Consider the following 17,443-nt stretch of genomic DNA (forward strand, 5'->3'; position numbering starts at 1 on the left):
AAGGAGAAAATTCAGGAGGACGATGTGACCAAAGGTAATGAAAACGGTGGAAAACTATGTAGCAGGTTGTTAATCCACCACCCAGATTTGGTCAGTGAATAACAACACGAGATAATTAGTGTCCTATCAACATAAGGTCACTGGAAATGGGGCATTATCTCTCAGTGTAGGAAGGTATGTTTCGTGGAGTTTTCCAACAAAATACCCCAGCGCATCAGTAAATTCAGTCTGTTGTATGATACTAAAATATATTCTGAGTTCGAACATTATGACCGTCCTATGGGAATAAAAAATTTTCTCGAAAATTATGTAAGAAACAGCTTACTGTGAAACGCAGCTCCTATTTCTAGCAAATTCCTATTTCTCGCAAATAAAGAACGCAGATGAACATGCATGTTCCGTACTCGTGGATTTAGAAAAGGCTGTCGACGGATGGCATGAAATGGTCTGTCGGTCATCGTCTCTCAGTGTCGAGTCACGCAGTAATGTCCACTGGGTAACAAAATTGAAGGATCACTTTTTTGAAATCACGTAATTGTCTTCCACCGCGATGCAAAAATTTGAAATTTCGCTCGAAAGTGGCCGCAACCTTACTCTATAATGGTGCGATAGACTGGCGCCCTACGACATCACTCTCCGCCTCGGCGGCGACGCTTCAGACAGCAAGATGTCGACACATGTGGAGAAAAAAAAAAAAAAAAAAAAAAAAAAGGCCAGAGCACAGAAGTTCATGTGAGCTGTCAGATGGGGGCCGGCCGCTGTGGCCGAGCGGTTGTAGGCGCAACAGTCTGGAACCGCGCGACCGCTACAGTCGCAGGTTCGAATCCTGCCTCGGGCATGGATGTGTGTGATGTCCTTAGGTTAGTTAGGTTTAAGTAGTTCTAAGTTCTAGGGGACTGATGACCTCAGAAGTTGAGTCCCATAGTGCTCAGAGCCATTTGAACCATTTTTTGTCAGGTGGGTTAATAATGTTACGTTGCCAGGAAATTTTGCTACAGTTCTGCCCAGTGCCACCGTGGACGCGACATACGATGGGAAGGTCCTCACACCCACTCTTACCCTCATTTCATCCCTTCTTTGACGCCTATTCGATGAAGGTCATAACTGCGACACCCAGGGTTCAAACCTTGCGGTTTTCGTATAGGTGGCCGAGGAAAACATTTCGGAGACACCACCGCTCAGATTCGATACGAAATGTCTTGCAGGGTTGCGTAAATGCAGTCAACGAAACCACCCCTTCGCTCGGCACATTGATTCCCATACATTTTGCGCTCGAAAACGACAGTTCGCGGTGCAATGAGCAACAGGTCCACGTTCTTGACAAATTTGGCCACTGTTGCCACCACCTGAACGTTTCTACTACACTCTGAAGACACCGCAGGGCTGCAACCACACTGAACTTCATCTCCCCGCATTGTAATGCAGCAAAAAGTATTGCTGTGCCACACAGGGTGGAGCCACTAGGGACGGTTGAAAATCATTCGACCAAATTTTACGTGAGCCGAAGCAGAAAAGTGATTTTGTTCTTTTCATCCCTCCTTTTGGGCGCCGAGTTGTGGCCTGATGACGAAAAAGTTTGGCATTGCCACATGATGTGTGAATAAAATGGCAAAGTGTCCCTCTAAGATCACCACGTTCGACTACATCTTCGGTGGTACCAGCGCAATGTCCATACAGTAGGGTTACAACGCAATTCCATTTTCCACAACAAAATGTGTGGGAATCAATGACCCAAAGGAAGGAATGGTTTCAGTCACGCCCTTTATGTCATCCCCTTGGTCGTTCTCGAATCGTTCCTGAGGGCGGTGTGTCTGAAATATTTTCCTTCGCCGCACATAAGAAAACCGTGTGATTTCAACGCTGGGCATTGCGGTTCTGACTTCCATCGCAGAGGAGTTAAAAGAAGGGGTGAAATGTGGATAAGGAGTGTGACATCCCTCCCATAGAGCGACACGTCAACGGTAGCGTTAAGGATAAATCTATTAAATTTTTCTGCCTTTATGACATCATTAACCAACCTGTCAGCACACACGAACTTCTGAGCTGTGGCCTTCTTTTTCGCATGTGTTGACACTTTGCTGTTTGAAGCGCCGCCGAGCCCGAGGGTGAAATTGCGGGGCGACACTCTCTTGCACCATCACAGACCAAGGTTGTAGGCATCTTTAGCCGAATTTCGAGCTTATGCGTCGCAGTGGGAAAAAATTTCGGGGTTTCGAAAAAGTGATCCTTTAATTTTGTTGTGGAGTGTACTATCATTCTGTCCAATCATGTGCATCGGTTTTTGTTGGTGTATGTGTGTTGGGAGAGGGGGTGGGATCATTATGATGTCGCCCAAATGCTTTCAGTCTCTCTTGTAATCAATACGGTGACATTGTGTCAGTGCCGCCATCACGACGAAACGGGGTGCCACATTCTACTCAAGAGAAATGAGTAATTCTATTGTTCTTGAGTGTATGACCACATAACGAATATCAGTAGCGCGTGAAAAGTTAACAAGTGAGTCACTGGTTTGTGTAAATGTGAAGAGGGTGGAGGTGTGACAGGCCCCCGGGGGGAGGGGGGGGGGGGGGAGAGATGATTGATAGTGGAAGAGGGCGGACAGTGACTAACCTGGCAGGAAAGACAGGATGTGGTTGCGGTCGTCCTCGTCGAGGTCGCTCCAGCCGGCGACGTCGTCGGGCGAGTTGATGCGGGCGGTGGAGGCGCGCTGCTTGGCGAACACCTCGAACATGCAGGGCACGTGGTGCCACAGCTTCATGAGGCCCGGCCCGAACGGGTTGTGGCCCGCCTTGGCGATGCGCAGACCGCCCGCCTCCAGCTTCTGCTTACACTTGCGGCACGTGGCGCGCCCCGATTTGGCGCGGTCCACGAAGAACTTCTTGTCCTCCATCTGCGGCGCATCGCCGCCCTCTCCGCCCATGCTTTCGTCAGACATTTCTGCAAGAGAAAAACAGAACAGCTCTAAGTAGACCCCTCAGAGAAACGGGGAATGCCGTTTGATTAGATTTCAGGATAAACAACTTCCAATGAAGTGAAGGTTCAAGACCAGGAATTCCTGCACAGAAGTTCGTCACATCCGACAACTGTGAAATCCAGGGGCAGAGCGGTTCTTCACAGACGTGGAAAATTCGGATCGCAGTTAGTAGAGCTGCGCTGTACCAAAACCGCCGTCCGGTAGCCCTGGTACAGTACATAAATGACGTAGTAGGGTTACCGGTAGTACTGGCAGAATTGGCAGGAAAAGAAAAAAAATGGATGTGCGACAGGAAATGAGAGAAATTTTCGTTTTTTCTCTCTTTGTTTGTGTGTTTGTTTTACACATAATTAGAACCGTACATCGTCCTCTGTTAGTCCATTGTGTATTTTATATCTCCGCAAAATATAAATTGTATTTTTTAAGTTATAAAAATTTGTTGACCACGTAAGCTCTGTGCTTTTATGTAACCAAGGCAATTACTTCTGACGCAAGTACAGTTTCTATGTACAAACATAAATATATAAATATACTTATTGTTATTTTGAACATTTAGGAAGTTCATCACAATAAATGCAAAAGATTCTTCTTAAAGTCCGAAAGCTGTTTATGAATAATAGGAACATGTTCTATATAATCTCGACGAAGTATTAAAAATAATGATATATTTTGTCTCGCATTTTTTAGATATTTTGAGGAAATTTTGTGTTCTACTGCTATATGATAAATCTGTATTTTTTTTCTATTTTTACCACAACAGACCTCTGTTTCAAGTTACAAATCAATAATCCTCGAATAAAACGTGAATTAAACATTGATAGTTTCAGTTTCGCTGTAAATATTGTTTATTCTTTAGCAACGGACAGGAGGATAACCATGTAGAACAAAAATGTTTCATAGATACGAAGTCCTCTGCATATCCTCACTTACTTTCTAGACTGTACACCAGTTCCGATTTCTAGCGGAACATAGTAAGACAGTGACCGCATACTCAAGCAATGAGATCGGAATGAGGTAACGCCCCACAGGTACGCAACGCACCTAACCCGCTGGTAATGCGGTTACGATCTTAACTAACCAAGGTTACTAAGGAAACTATAGTAGTTTACGCTTACTTATGATAATCTGCGGTAGTCTACGGCAGTTTTCTCTAGTAGTTACAAGTCGTGGTCAACAATTAGAATCTCTGAACGTAATTAGGGCACCACCTGCAAAAGCCAGTTGGGACACCTTCAGATATAATTAAGTTTTGATGTCTTGCCGACACCGTTGATGTCGTCGTCCCGGGAATGCTGCCCTTTTTATGTTTCTCATTGAATCTCTCGACAACGCAACTAGTCGTCATCGTGTCCTCCCTTCACACTACAAGGCGAGGGACGAATGAGGTTATATAAAGGGGGTATCCAAAAGTCGTTAATAGGGCTATGCAATACGTTATAGGGCGACTGATGGGAAGCACGAGTTATTTTGTAGAAGCACTGCCTCCAAGTACGCAAGAAAAATTAGCGACTTATTTCGAGAGAACGTCATGGGACTGCCGATCCGTGTGATACAAAAGAGGTGTAATCGCAATCCTTTTAAAAAGTCGGGTAAAACGTAACAAAACCGAGAGGTTCAGCAGCAATAATATATTTACGTTTAACCTCCACGCAAGCCGCAAGAAATGCTCTACAGATAACCGACCAAGATTCTGATATTTTAGGCTACTACGACGTAATCTTCCACTGTAACTCCCGGTAAAAAGATTCTGACTTCACAAATATCACGTCGTATAACACAAATTTTCGTTTTTCGTAAGTAGTAGTTTTCAAAGATCTTACACATTGTGATATTTCCTGTAGGCAAAAATCTCAATCTCTCAGATTAAATCCTCTTGTCTCAGGTGGTTGGGTTAACATATTCTTCAAAGTAAGTACTTTCGAAATAAAATTCACAATTCATTTCCAATATCATATTAGAGGTTTTTATTTCGCAACATTTGTTATAGATCAACACTTATATCGAATATTTACATTTACGTAATATGTTCGTGGTTGAACATGAATGACGCCTCTGTTTACGGCGCACATGTGTGTCTGAGAATTTAATTTACGCATATACACGCAGGCAAACTCTCGAAAACAGTACACAAAGAAAAATTCTCTTCCGATATCGACGTAAGTGGCTGCCGCTATTTGTTTACTTGGCGAGTCAGTCATGTGCCGTCAGAGTATTCTTTTAGCCAGGCGAGTCCCCTCCGCGTGCAGCGGCGGGCGCCGGCAACAGACGTGTTAGCAGATCGCAAACAGGAAATCGTGAAACGGCGAAACGGCTGCGCGTGGGAGTTACCACGCATCAACGCCGGCCCGGGGGCGGCACTGTTTTCCTCGGGAGGAGGGCGCCGAGCATGGGAATCCATTAAGAGCGGCCGTCGCTTTATGTACAGATGGTATCGCGGCGCGGCACCCACGTCCAGCGACAGCAGAATCTATTAACGAGGTCCCCGGCCCGCCGGCACCTGCCATCAATAAAAGAACGACAGCGCGACGACAGCCGGCCGTGCGGGTTCAGGCGGCTGCGCGAAAAGAGGATCTTCAGGAAAGCGTTACTGCCTGCAGAGCTCTGTAAAAGGCCAAACGAAGCCTCAGAGGACCAACTATCGCTTTACTGCTAGTATCAGTCCGCGTGGAATGTAGTAACAAGCTTTTTCCCAGTAGACATCTACTGACCAAGGGCGTGTTCAGGATCTATGGATCCATAGGCTGAACCTGTGGTATGGAACCTACAACGGGAAATTTTGTGAAAACTAACCAGTAACAGAAGCATTTTAGAGCAATTTTTAATTAAAAGCCTATAACGCAGCAATCACGGTGTGTTGTTAATTGTATAAAATTTTACTGATGACGCAAAAAAGTGTAATTCAAATCAAGGTATTTGAAACAATTTATAGACGTCGTTATGAATAACTAGTTTCTTAAAATAACAAAGCTGTGGGCCGTAATTTATTACATCGTATCTAATTGCTTACACTGCTGAAGCTATGCAAGCCTGTAGGTAGCGAGTCACAAGTAACAGGAGGAAAGTCAAATTGCCATCATCATCATCATCATCATCATCATCATCCCCCCAGCCAAGCGTGGCCGTGGCTAAGTCTTATTAAACGGAAAATAAAGAAAAGAGAAAGGGCACGTTTCTAATATATATGGGAGTTGGATATGCGTCCTAATCTCAAACTCCTCTCCCCCCTCCCTCCTTGTGCATATCCGCCTTCCCTCCCCCCCCCCCCCCCCCCTCTCTGCCTGGCCGCCTTCTCACTTCCAATTCCTACGTCCATTTCCTTCCACCCACCCACCCACCCTCTCTCCTTCCCCTCTTCCCCCCCAATATGATTAGCCTGTTGTATTAATATTTAATGTCTAAAGGCTTAATAAACTATTCTGACAATGCTGAGGATTTTATCCACACGAACGTACATGTAACTACAATTTCAGCTTTTCCAAATTGAGTGCAAAGATTAATAAGAGAATTAATGTAATGTTGAAAGTGCTTGGCTGACTTAATTGACCAATCACAAAAGTGCGCCTTGCTCGGGCAGGCGGGAAAGAGTTGGACAGCCCAGTCTAAGACTAACTTTCTTGCAGACAACATGTCAGCTATACGAGAGCTTATTTCAATTAATTAAAAGTGAGCTGAAAGTTTAAATTTGGCTCAGGAAACATTTGTAGCCAGTCGAGTACTGCCATGAAGATTGTCAACACAAATCTCGAGTGCCAATTCTCACTTAGGAAAATAACTAATTTTTATGCTAACTAGTGCGACGATTAGAATGGAAGGAACATGGGAACAGATACCGTGTATGGTTTTGTGAACATCATGGTACTCGAAAGGCTATAACCAGACACTGTGAAAGTTACTGTGATTAATTATTTGAGGTTGACACTCAGAGAACGACGATTGTGAAAACACATTTTACTCATTTTTGTTTGAATTAATAAATGACGTGGCATCCCAAGTATTGAGGCTTTACTGTAACATCGTAGAAGATTTCCGAAATGCCCTACAGAATTCACTGCTTTAGAGCCCACGTTAGGAGCCACAGCCTATGGAGGAGAAATCCATTGGGGAAATCGACATAGCTTTCAAACAGCCTAAGTAAGAAAATCGTCCCCGATCTAGCGAAGAATCGGGAGAAATTTGTTGTTTGCAGATGTGAACTTTCGCAAAGCCACGGTTAGTGTGTCCCACATGTTTGTGTGTCACGGTAGGAAAATTTCTTCTCGTTCACTTATTGGATAGGAGAGGAAACTCTACAGACGAGATTCCAGTCCATGCAAAAATAAGTCTTTCAATTTAAAAAATAACGCACTGTAACCATTAACGAACAGATTTGTTCGCCAAATGGAAGTTAATAAATAGAACGTAGCAGCCAATCAGAATTTACCTACATACAAAATATAGTACTATCTACAAAATAAATAATCAGTCTTAAAATGAATATTTCAAAATGTCTTATTAATGAAGCTACCTGTTATCTGTATAAATAAAAGGCACTGTCCTGACTGACTGACTCAACATCGCCCAGTCCAAACCGCAAACTTTAGGGAAGGTGTGGACCTGATACTGTAGGCGTCGTTTAAGACGGGACTTCTCTAAATTCCAACCCTAAGGGGCTGAAACAGGATACAGCCGTCTTCTTAGCACGAGTCTTTATCTTTCGTGTGTTTATAGGCTACATCATAACTCGTCGTACCAAAACGATCAGGTAGTTGTCGAAATATTGCGCACAAAAATCGAATCCACAGCCCAATTAGACAATCGAAACCATACCGTCTGTTTCTTTAACTGTAGGTGACTTATCTCGCATTTATAGGAACTTTTCATCAATGATATGGATCTATGAAAATGGTGGCAACAGTTATGCGCCGCGCGGGGTGGCCGTGCGGTCTAGCGGACCTTGTCACGGTCCGCGTGGCTCCCCCGTCGGAGGACCGAGTCCTCCAGCGGGCATGGGTGTGTGTTTTGTCAATAGCTTAAGTTACTTTACGTTAGATTAAGTAGTGTGTAGTCTTAGGGACCGATGACCTCAGCAGTTTGGTCCATAAGATCTTACCACGAATTTAAAAAAGAAAAAAAGAAAAAAAAGAAAAAAAAGAAAAAGTCAGTTAAGCGACACCTGAAGCTCCACGACAATTTCCTTCACAGATCATTGTGTCAATGTTCTGAGTATGTGTGATCGTTGCCTCTGAGGTGGTGGGTGTCGCCTAACAAGTTAGATGATGAAAAGAATCCTACCCGACTGCTTGACCCTGAACAACGTGACCAGCACGGCTCGGAATTGGTACCGCGCGAAACTTTAATCAAACTTCCAACAGAGTACATTGAAAACAGACTAAAAATATGATATTTTCTCTCGCATCTTGCGTAATTACCAATATGATAAGATAAACTAAAGCTTATGTGGAGGCGCAGCGGTAGCCTTTCACGTATATCATTTCTGAATGGCCTAATAATGAGGTTGGATGATACGGACACATTAAATCCTATCCGCCACACACTATAACATGGCTTCCAGATATACCGTAGCAGTAAAATTCGTTTTCACCTTTCTTCGTAATGTTTTATACGTCACATGCAATCTTCTTGGCCTTTCTACAACATAGTAAAGAAATTGCATCTGTCTGTAATTTAGGATCTATTAAAGGCAAGATCATTTTGCTCAGACACACCTTTGGAACATGTCACAGAAGTTTACTGTTCAATTTATTTTATTCTGTGAACAATGTTTTAATTAGTATATAGTTCATTAGTTAATGTTCCGTGTTTCATCTTAGTTAAATAATCTTACACCGCATTTAGACTGAAATAATTCCTCTAGCTTCATTCCTAAATCTAACGTTAAAATCTTATCTCTGGAGATACACTGTAGATGAACCAATTTAAAATCTTTGGTCCTACAAAATGCTACTGCACCACATATTTATCTTTGTACCTGGTGATCGCTTAACAGCCGAAAACCGGTTTGTGAAATAATAAATATTGTAGAACATTACACCAGTGTTGCGTGTGTTTTCATTCATAATGAAAATTGCATAGTATCAACTGACTGAAGGAAATCCAACGATATCGAAAATTACCGTCTGAGGACCGATGTTCCACGCAAGTATCGTTCGAAGAACCTGCGCTACCGATTACTGGCTCTGAGCACTATGGGACGTAAATACTGTGGTCATCAGTCCCCTAGAACTTAGAACTACTTAAACCTAACTAACCTAAGGACATCACACACATCCATGCCCGAGGCAGGATTCGAACCTGCGACCGTAGCAGTCGCGCGGTTCCGGACTGCGCGCCTAGAACCGCTAGACCACCGCGGCCGGCTACCGATTACTGGCCGATAGCCTGGTTAGTTGGTAACTTACGATGACGCTGCGTCAACACTGGAGGGAAGTCTGCGGCGAAGCCGCATTTTCAACAACGTGCACTGGACAGTGTGCTCCGAAACACGCGTGCATGCAACGTCATTGTACACTCATCAGATCTGCCGTAGATCGCCGCCCATCCTGCTTTACAGGGTACGCGAGCCGTCGAAACCTACCTTCTACATTGAAGTATGGACGTTAATGACCTTTCGCCTTCTCGTGGTTTCGCCGACCTACAGTCACTTTCCGTAGATGCTCACTGTATACGCATGAGTACGAGATACTTGATCCCAGGTGCCAGGCCATAATATGTCCTTTTCAAAGTATCTTATGTCTGCTAATTTTCACGATTTGCAGCCATTATAATTGCTATAAAAATCTGTAACTGCTTTGATGTATTTTTTTCTGAACAAAATACTTTTAAGGAAAGAGTGTTATTTTCAGCAGTTGCATATTTAGAATAGAACTAACAAATATGCTTTATTTTCAGGGTATTCTTGCTGCGATCCATACATCGCCAGCCATCTGCTTTTAAATTCGACAGCCTCTGTATTTTATTTGGTAAGTTAGATTTTTGTACCACGGACAGCTACGTAGAAAGTATCTGCACAGCTGCATTTGCGGTTTCTTTTCTGAAAGCTTACAGCAAAAGGAGATGTTATTCCGAGCATCCACTTCCCTAGTCTGTAACTTATACCTGCCGAAACACACCAACACTCATTGTGTCTTGAGTAAGGAATGGTTCAAAAATGGCTCTGAGCACTATCGGACTGAACAGCTGAGGTCATCAGTCCCCTAGAACTTAGAACTACTTAAACCTAACTAACCTAAGGACATCACACAAATCCATGCTCAAGGCAGGATTCGAACCTGCGACCGTAGCGGTCGCACGGTTCCAGACTGAAGCGCCTAGAACCGCTCGGCCACTCCGGCCGGCAGTAAGGAATGGTTTCAATATTTTAATGCTATCGTACGTATGCAGCTGGGTGCAGTTTACATATTTAACTGATATTTCAACCGAGAACGTCATGGGGTCTAGTCGAGGAAATGCAGCAGGAAGAATCAAGATATTCATCGTATTACCAGACGAAGCGGCCACATTTAACCTCCTAAGAGATCCAATACGCTAGAAGCTCACACTTTCGTTACGCTTGCTTGGCTTTGTTTCCTGTCTCGTTGGGTAATGTTTGTCATGGCTTTTGCCCCGTTCCCGTAATTACCTGTTTCATAGTACCGCAGAACGGCATCTTACAATTAAAGTACTCATCCAAAAAAGCTAACATAGCGGAAAAATGTGAGAATCTTTTCAATACACTTTACTACTGCAACATAAGCCTTTTTTCTGCGCATTTCCGTAAGCCAATATCACTAACCTGGTATTAAGTACTTGCCACACATTCAGATTGATCTCTTCAGCCTTAATCATTTACCTCTAACCTACATCACATGTTGTTCTGCAGAAGATCTATGTCCTTCATTGCCCCATATTACCATCTACCTTTGAGTCGTCTTGGTAGGCTTTTCACATCTAGACTTGTTCTAACAACATTTTTGTCGCTTACAACAACTCGCATTTGGGCCCGGCACTGTAGCTGCCCGACTAATTTCTACTGGATCTGCGACAATCCACGCGTCCAGAATCTTTGTTCTAACTCGACACGTAATTTGCAACTTCTTCTACTGATGCGAAATTCGACTATTTTCAAATATCATCAGTTTCCAATTTTTCTATGATTCGTTGTCCAATTATCTGACCCATATAACAGTACGCGCCAGATCACTGTTACACACACTCTTAATTATTTTCTTTTCCCTGACAGCAACTTACTACTGTACATTTTCTGTGAGATATACGTGTATCTCTCGGCAGTTTTTATCCTTACCCGAAGTTTATGCTCCACACTTACATTCCAGTTTACTACGGATCCCAGGTACTTTAATGAACTCAACATCTTTAGCTTCATATCCTCCATTGCGCTTGTCACCCTTCCAATCTCCTGCCTTTTTTAGTTGTATGTACATCGTTTTCTCTTTATTAATTACAAACCTAACGTCTTGCACTTTATCTATGAGGGTTACATTGTGAGTTAACATAATGGCGTAAATAACAGCATTCACTCGCGCACGTGATTTAATCCTAGATTACTAAACTCTCATAAAATTTACGATTCCAGCTGATACCAATCCGCGGTTCCCGCCAATTTGGTATTGTCAATATAGGGTGTGAGACAGAACATTTTGTACTTATTTTGTATGTGACATACCATGGACACATTGTAAGTGTAATTAGCTTGTGCATGAACTATAAATTAGGATTTCCTTTGAATAAAGCATGTAGTAGTAAAATTTACGATGCTTTAGTAACAATGTAATATTTTTCTCCTTTAGTGTTCTAGGATTAATATTTAAATCTGCTTATTGATATTTATGTTTGTTTACTCATATTTGCACCCGTTAACTCGTTGTAAAGCACTAAAATTTGATGATCTGAGAAGGAAATAATTATTTCATGAGTTTGTCAGAGACCCTATGGATTTTGATCTTTTTATGTAATTCGTGGTCAAAACTGTATGTTGTGGGTGCTGTTTGTAACAGAATATACGCTGCTAAAGGTGAAAATGGTGGAGTAGTGCTTCATTTAACTTTAAGTCTACATGTTTGATGTTTTATATGAGAATATAAAGCAAGGTATACGCGAAACCGGAAACCGATATATGGAGACACCGCTACGGCGCCCAACGAGACCACAAACTACCAGCATCACAACGGTAAGACATTTGATCAACGAGTTCCTCTCCACTACTGCACATGAATGCTACTCGTGCTTGCAGTTAACAGCCTTTCATATGTATTAACAGACAAAATCACTTGCTTGGATTTAATTAGAGAAGGCTGTTAGCTTGTAAAGTGAGTCATCTTTATTTTTACACATAAACTATCTGTCCCTCTGAGCGCTACACTCCTGATAACACTACGGAATGTCTTAGCTTCTTGATGGCGGCAGGTGCAAACCCTGCAACGGAAATTTAGTTCATTTATCTCGTAAATGAACTGACTGACTGAAGTGCAGTGCAGTGCCTAGATTGTTTCGAGAGCTGACTACGTGTGACGCCCACAATCCAGAACCATAATGAATATTTTTAATAACGTAACTGATTCTAGTGATTCAATTATTTTATTTGGATAAAATTACACTCAGCAACCATTAACTTTTAACGAAATTATTTGGGAACCCGTAAAAAAAAAAAAAAAAAAAAATTATTTTTAGCTCTCTATGCAGAGAATTGTTTGGCAAACTGCAAGTCTGACAGCGCTGAGCTGTTTAAGTCGAGAAGGCTGTTCCACAAATTGTTTGTTCGTCTTGCTTGTGATAAGAAAATTAGTTCAACATTTGTGAATCTGATAAGTCGAGAACACTATTCCAACCAATACAACGAACTCATCGAGTAAATTTCAACCTTTTTTTGTACTTTTCCTTTCCCTAACCCTAGAGGTAAATCGAGCTGGGGGAATATTGATCCACTGAAAAGTCCGGAATTTCCCAGCTATAAATCAAATGTACTGACAGTGAGAGCAATGCTGACTAACGAGGAGAACACGGCTAGTGTCATAACTCTGTTTCCCAGAAACTTCGCTTGTTGAAAGAGGGCTCAAAAATAAGTGTGTGTGCCTCAAGTTATCTGCCTTTTACGAGCATATGTTTCAACCAAAGTTATGGCACAGTGCCTAGCATCGCGGCTTCACAGTTTTGCGTCCCGTGTTCGAAACCTGATTATTATTTTTGCTTTTATTTTCCATTTATCTACCCGTGTACGTAGAAGATTACTACACGAATGTCTTCCAATGTATACTGAAATAACGTTCTTCTTACTGGTCTACTAATTGTATCACTGCTAAATGAAGTAAAAAAAGTAAATGAATGGAAAAGTATTTGAAACTTTTTTCGGTGAAATTCCTGTACCGTATCTTGATTCACAACCAACTGCGAGCACCAGTTTTCGGGAAGAGAGATCCGTTCTGCGTGGTCTGCCGCGAAATTATTGACAACTCGTCAAAGCGTCGTTTATTTCCCGAGTGAGATTCATGCAAAGAAATGTCACTGTGGGAAATCTGCCTTTGGGCGATTGGGAATTTCTACGTTTTGAATGTTTCTACGATCGGTATCATCCGAGGGCATGCACCGAATCATCCTCAAAAATTAACATAAAAATAAAATATAAGAATCTATATAAGAATGAAATATAAGAACACACACACACACACACACACACACACACACACACACACACACACACACACGCGCGTTATATAACGAATGTGTGAGACTTACTGTGAAACACAGTTGTAATTTCAAAATTGATATAATGCCCTAGCACCTCCTAACTCGCTAAGAAAAATTCGTGTAGCAATCTTCTGCGGACATGGGTAGATGAACGAAAATATAAAATAAAAAAATAACCTGGCTTCGATCATGGGAGACAAAAGTGAGAGGCCGCCACGTTAGCCACTAAGCTACCAACGTGGGCAAAAAAGACCAAACAAGTGAGAAATGCACTGCATCTATTTTATAATTATCTTTGTCAATGCACTACATATTGATCTTTGTACCTGGTGATCGCTTAATAGCCGAAAACCGGTTTGTGAAATAATATTGTACAACATTATACCAGTGTTGCGTGTGTTTTCATTCATAATGAAAATTGCATTGTATCAACTGACTGAAGGAAAGCCAACGGTAACGAAAATTAACGTCTGAGGACCGATGTTCCACACAAGTATCGTTCGAACTGCGCACTAACGTGCCGCACAAGCTGAGCCCGACCCGGATCGAACCTGCGCCACCGATTACTGACCGATAGCCTGGATAATTGGTAGCTGACGATGACGCTGCGTCAACACTCCGAAACACATGTGCCTGCAACGTCATTGTACTCTGCCATCTGTTGTTGTAAATAAGCACCGGACATGTTGAGATGCTGCACCTACAAACGACGAGACCAACAGTTGCTCGCAGCAGTTCCGGTAGAATCTGAGCAACGTTCCTGTAGACTAGCCTTCAGTTCAGTTAGAGATCGGTCGTGTCCCTGTTAAACATGTTCTTTCAGATATCCCCAGAACCGAAAGTCACATGGATTCACATCAGTTGATCTTCCAGGCCATGCATCTGGAAAACCTCTGGGAATCACACGTTCGTGGAAGCTTGCATTAAGCAGATCTTTCACTGGGCGAGCGACATGAGGTGTTGACCTATCTTGCATGAAAACAGTGGATTCCACACAGTTATGCTCTTCCAATACAGGAATAACGTGCTGTACAAGGACGACTCACAAACGTGCAGACGCCACGGTATACATGCCAGGCTCACTGGACGTATTCTCTTCAAAGAAGAATGGACCGAGAATAAAGGTGCTTGTGAATCCACACAACACAGCCACATACGGTGAGTGTAACAGCTCTTCCTGCGCAATACGCGGTTTAACAGTACTCCAGACGCGCCGAAGTTCTGTATATTCACTGCACTCTGCAGTGTAAAATGTACGTCACTCCAAAAAATACTGTCCGGCCACGCGTCATCAACTTCGATCCGTGCTAGAAACTGACGACCAAACTCAGAACGTTGCTGCTGATCATGAGGTTTCAGATGCTGCACCGTCTGGCTCTCTTTCCGTATTACTGACCACGACAGGAACCATTCTCGTGACACCACACGAGCACTAACACTAGTACCAGCCAAGACACGTGCTGCATGGTCAGTTACAGCAATCTCGTCAATAACTTCCTCTTCCAGGTGCCACACCAAGCTCACTCATGTTTTCGAATTCCATTCTCACCTTTAAATCATTTAATGACATCGAGCTCCTCCTCAGACGTATCAGACTGCTTGCTATACAGCCATTCGCATTAAAGAGTTTCGCTAAAAGCGCACGGTGGCTTCACGTTACCCGTACTGTTCACTCACTTGTCAGATGGCAGAGTGGATGTTTTATCGTCATACGATCAGAGTATAGCGCCAGAGTTGCACCTGGTGGCCAAAACTGGAACTAATTTTTTTCCTGCGTAAATCGATTTAGCTTTAATGTATTAGTATATCTACCAAGTTTCACTGCTGTACGATAATTACAGCCCAATATCGGACCTCCACGAGTAGCTGTACTTTAATTATAACCACTCAGTACGTTTACACACACACACACACACACACACACACACACACACACACACACACACACACACACATCTTCCGTTTTCTACCGTTTCAATCCTCTCTATCAGTATTTTCCCCACAATCTCTGTTATTCTAATACTCGCGTCCTTGGAGTCGAAAAAGAGAGATACGTTTTAATTCCTCCAAGACTTCTTTCCAGTGCTGTTTCTTCTCGTTTTTTATTACTACTGACAGCCAGAAACAATCAAACGTATCAATAAGACGCAAATGAAAACTCACCACTGCTATACGAAAATCTGCGACTATTGAACGTAACTGAAAACTTTTAGCTCTTAAGCCGTTGATTTTCTATGCGAGTCTTACACACAGCGGCGTAGGACAGTACTTGTTAGTTATTTGCTGCCGTAACCGACAGCTCTTCTGGTATACACAATTTTCAGTCGATCAGAGCATTCTCCCTAATTAGTACCGGTTGCAGCAGAAGTACCCTGTAAGGAAGCGATGAGCTCGTTAAGAACTTCAGTAGCTCAAATTTAGATTCGCTCATTAAACGTAAGTGTTTATGATAAGTGGATGTGGTCTTTTGGTGCCACAGAAGATATTTCTAACAATAGGCTTACAGAGAAGATGAGATCGAGTATCTGGTGGCAAATGAAATACAGAGAACATAGCTCTCAGGCAACTGATTTTCTGAAGCAAACTATCATTTATGGGACGAGGATATAAGTCAAGAGCTCGTAGGAGTGTCTGCTGAAATTATCAGTAGATTAGATTAATACTTGTTCCATAGATCATGAATACGACACTTCGTAATGATGTGGAACGTGTCAGGTTAATAAAAGATGTCTGTACAAGATATTACATTACACAAAATATTGCATGACACAAATGTTTAAGTTCCCCCCCCCCCCCCTCCTCCCCTTAATTTATACCTAAAAATTCAGCCAATGAGTAGGAGGAGTTGTCATCTAGAAATTCTTTTAATTTATTTTTAAATGTTGGTTGACTATCTGTCAGGCTTTTGATGCTGTTTGGTAGGTGACCAAAGACTTTTGTGGCAGCATAATTTACCCCTTTCTGTGCCAAACTCAGATTTAACCCTGCATAGTGAAGATCATCCTTTCTCCTGGTGTTATAGCCATGCACACTGCTATTACTTTTGAACTGGGTTGGATTATTAACAACAAATTTCATAAGTGAATATATATACTGTGAGGTTACTGTGAGGATCCCTAGATCCTTAAATAGATGTCTGCAGGATGACCGTGGGTGGGCTCCAGCAATTATTCTGATTACACGTTTTTGAGCAATGAATACTTTTCTACTCAACGATAAATTACCCCAGAATATGATGCCATACGAAAGCAGTGAATGAAAGTAGGCATAGTAAGCTAATTTACTGAGATTCTTATCACCAAAATTTGCAATAACCCTAATAGCATACGTAGCTGAGCTCAGATGTTTCAGCAGACCATCAATGTGTTGCTTCCAGTTTAACCTCTCATCAATGGACGCACCTAAAAATTTTGAAAATTCTACCTTAGCTACAGACTTCTGTTCAAGGTCTATATTTATTACTGGAGTTGTGCCATTTACTGTACGGAACTGTATATACTGTGTTTTATCAAAATTTAAAGAGAGTTCGTTTGCTGAGAACCACTTAATAATTTTGTGAAAAACATCATTTACAATTACATCACTTAGTTCTTGGTTTTTGGATGTTATTACTATACTTGTATCATCAGCAAAAAGAACTAACTTTGTATCTTCATCAATGTGGAATGGTAAGTCATTAATGCATATCAAGAACAGTAAAGGACCTAAGACCGAACCCTGTGGGACCCGTACTTGACAGCCCCCCAGTTTGAGGAATCAGTTGTTGTTTTAACATTACATGAACCACTT

General features: G+C 42.3%; 1 protein-coding gene across 6 annotated transcripts in view; it reads right to left on the bottom strand.

The window, feature by feature from the left end:
- Window positions 1-17,443, bottom strand: part of LOC124605280 (DNA ligase 3) — a 640,740-nt gene that overhangs the window by 376,925 nt on the left and 246,372 nt on the right. For all 6 annotated transcript variants that reach the window (XM_047136859.1, XM_047136858.1, XM_047136854.1 and 3 more), the window contains one exon: window positions 2,611-2,937. In XM_047136859.1, coding sequence (XP_046992815.1) covers window positions 2,611-2,935 — 325 coding nt within the window. In that variant the 5' untranslated portion in view covers window positions 2,936-2,937. The remainder of the gene's footprint in view (window positions 1-2,610; window positions 2,938-17,443) is intronic.

The sequence above is a fragment of the Schistocerca americana genome, chromosome 3 (assembly GCF_021461395.2).
Source record: "Schistocerca americana isolate TAMUIC-IGC-003095 chromosome 3, iqSchAmer2.1, whole genome shotgun sequence".
NCBI classification, from domain to species: Eukaryota; Metazoa; Arthropoda; class Insecta; order Orthoptera; family Acrididae; genus Schistocerca; species Schistocerca americana.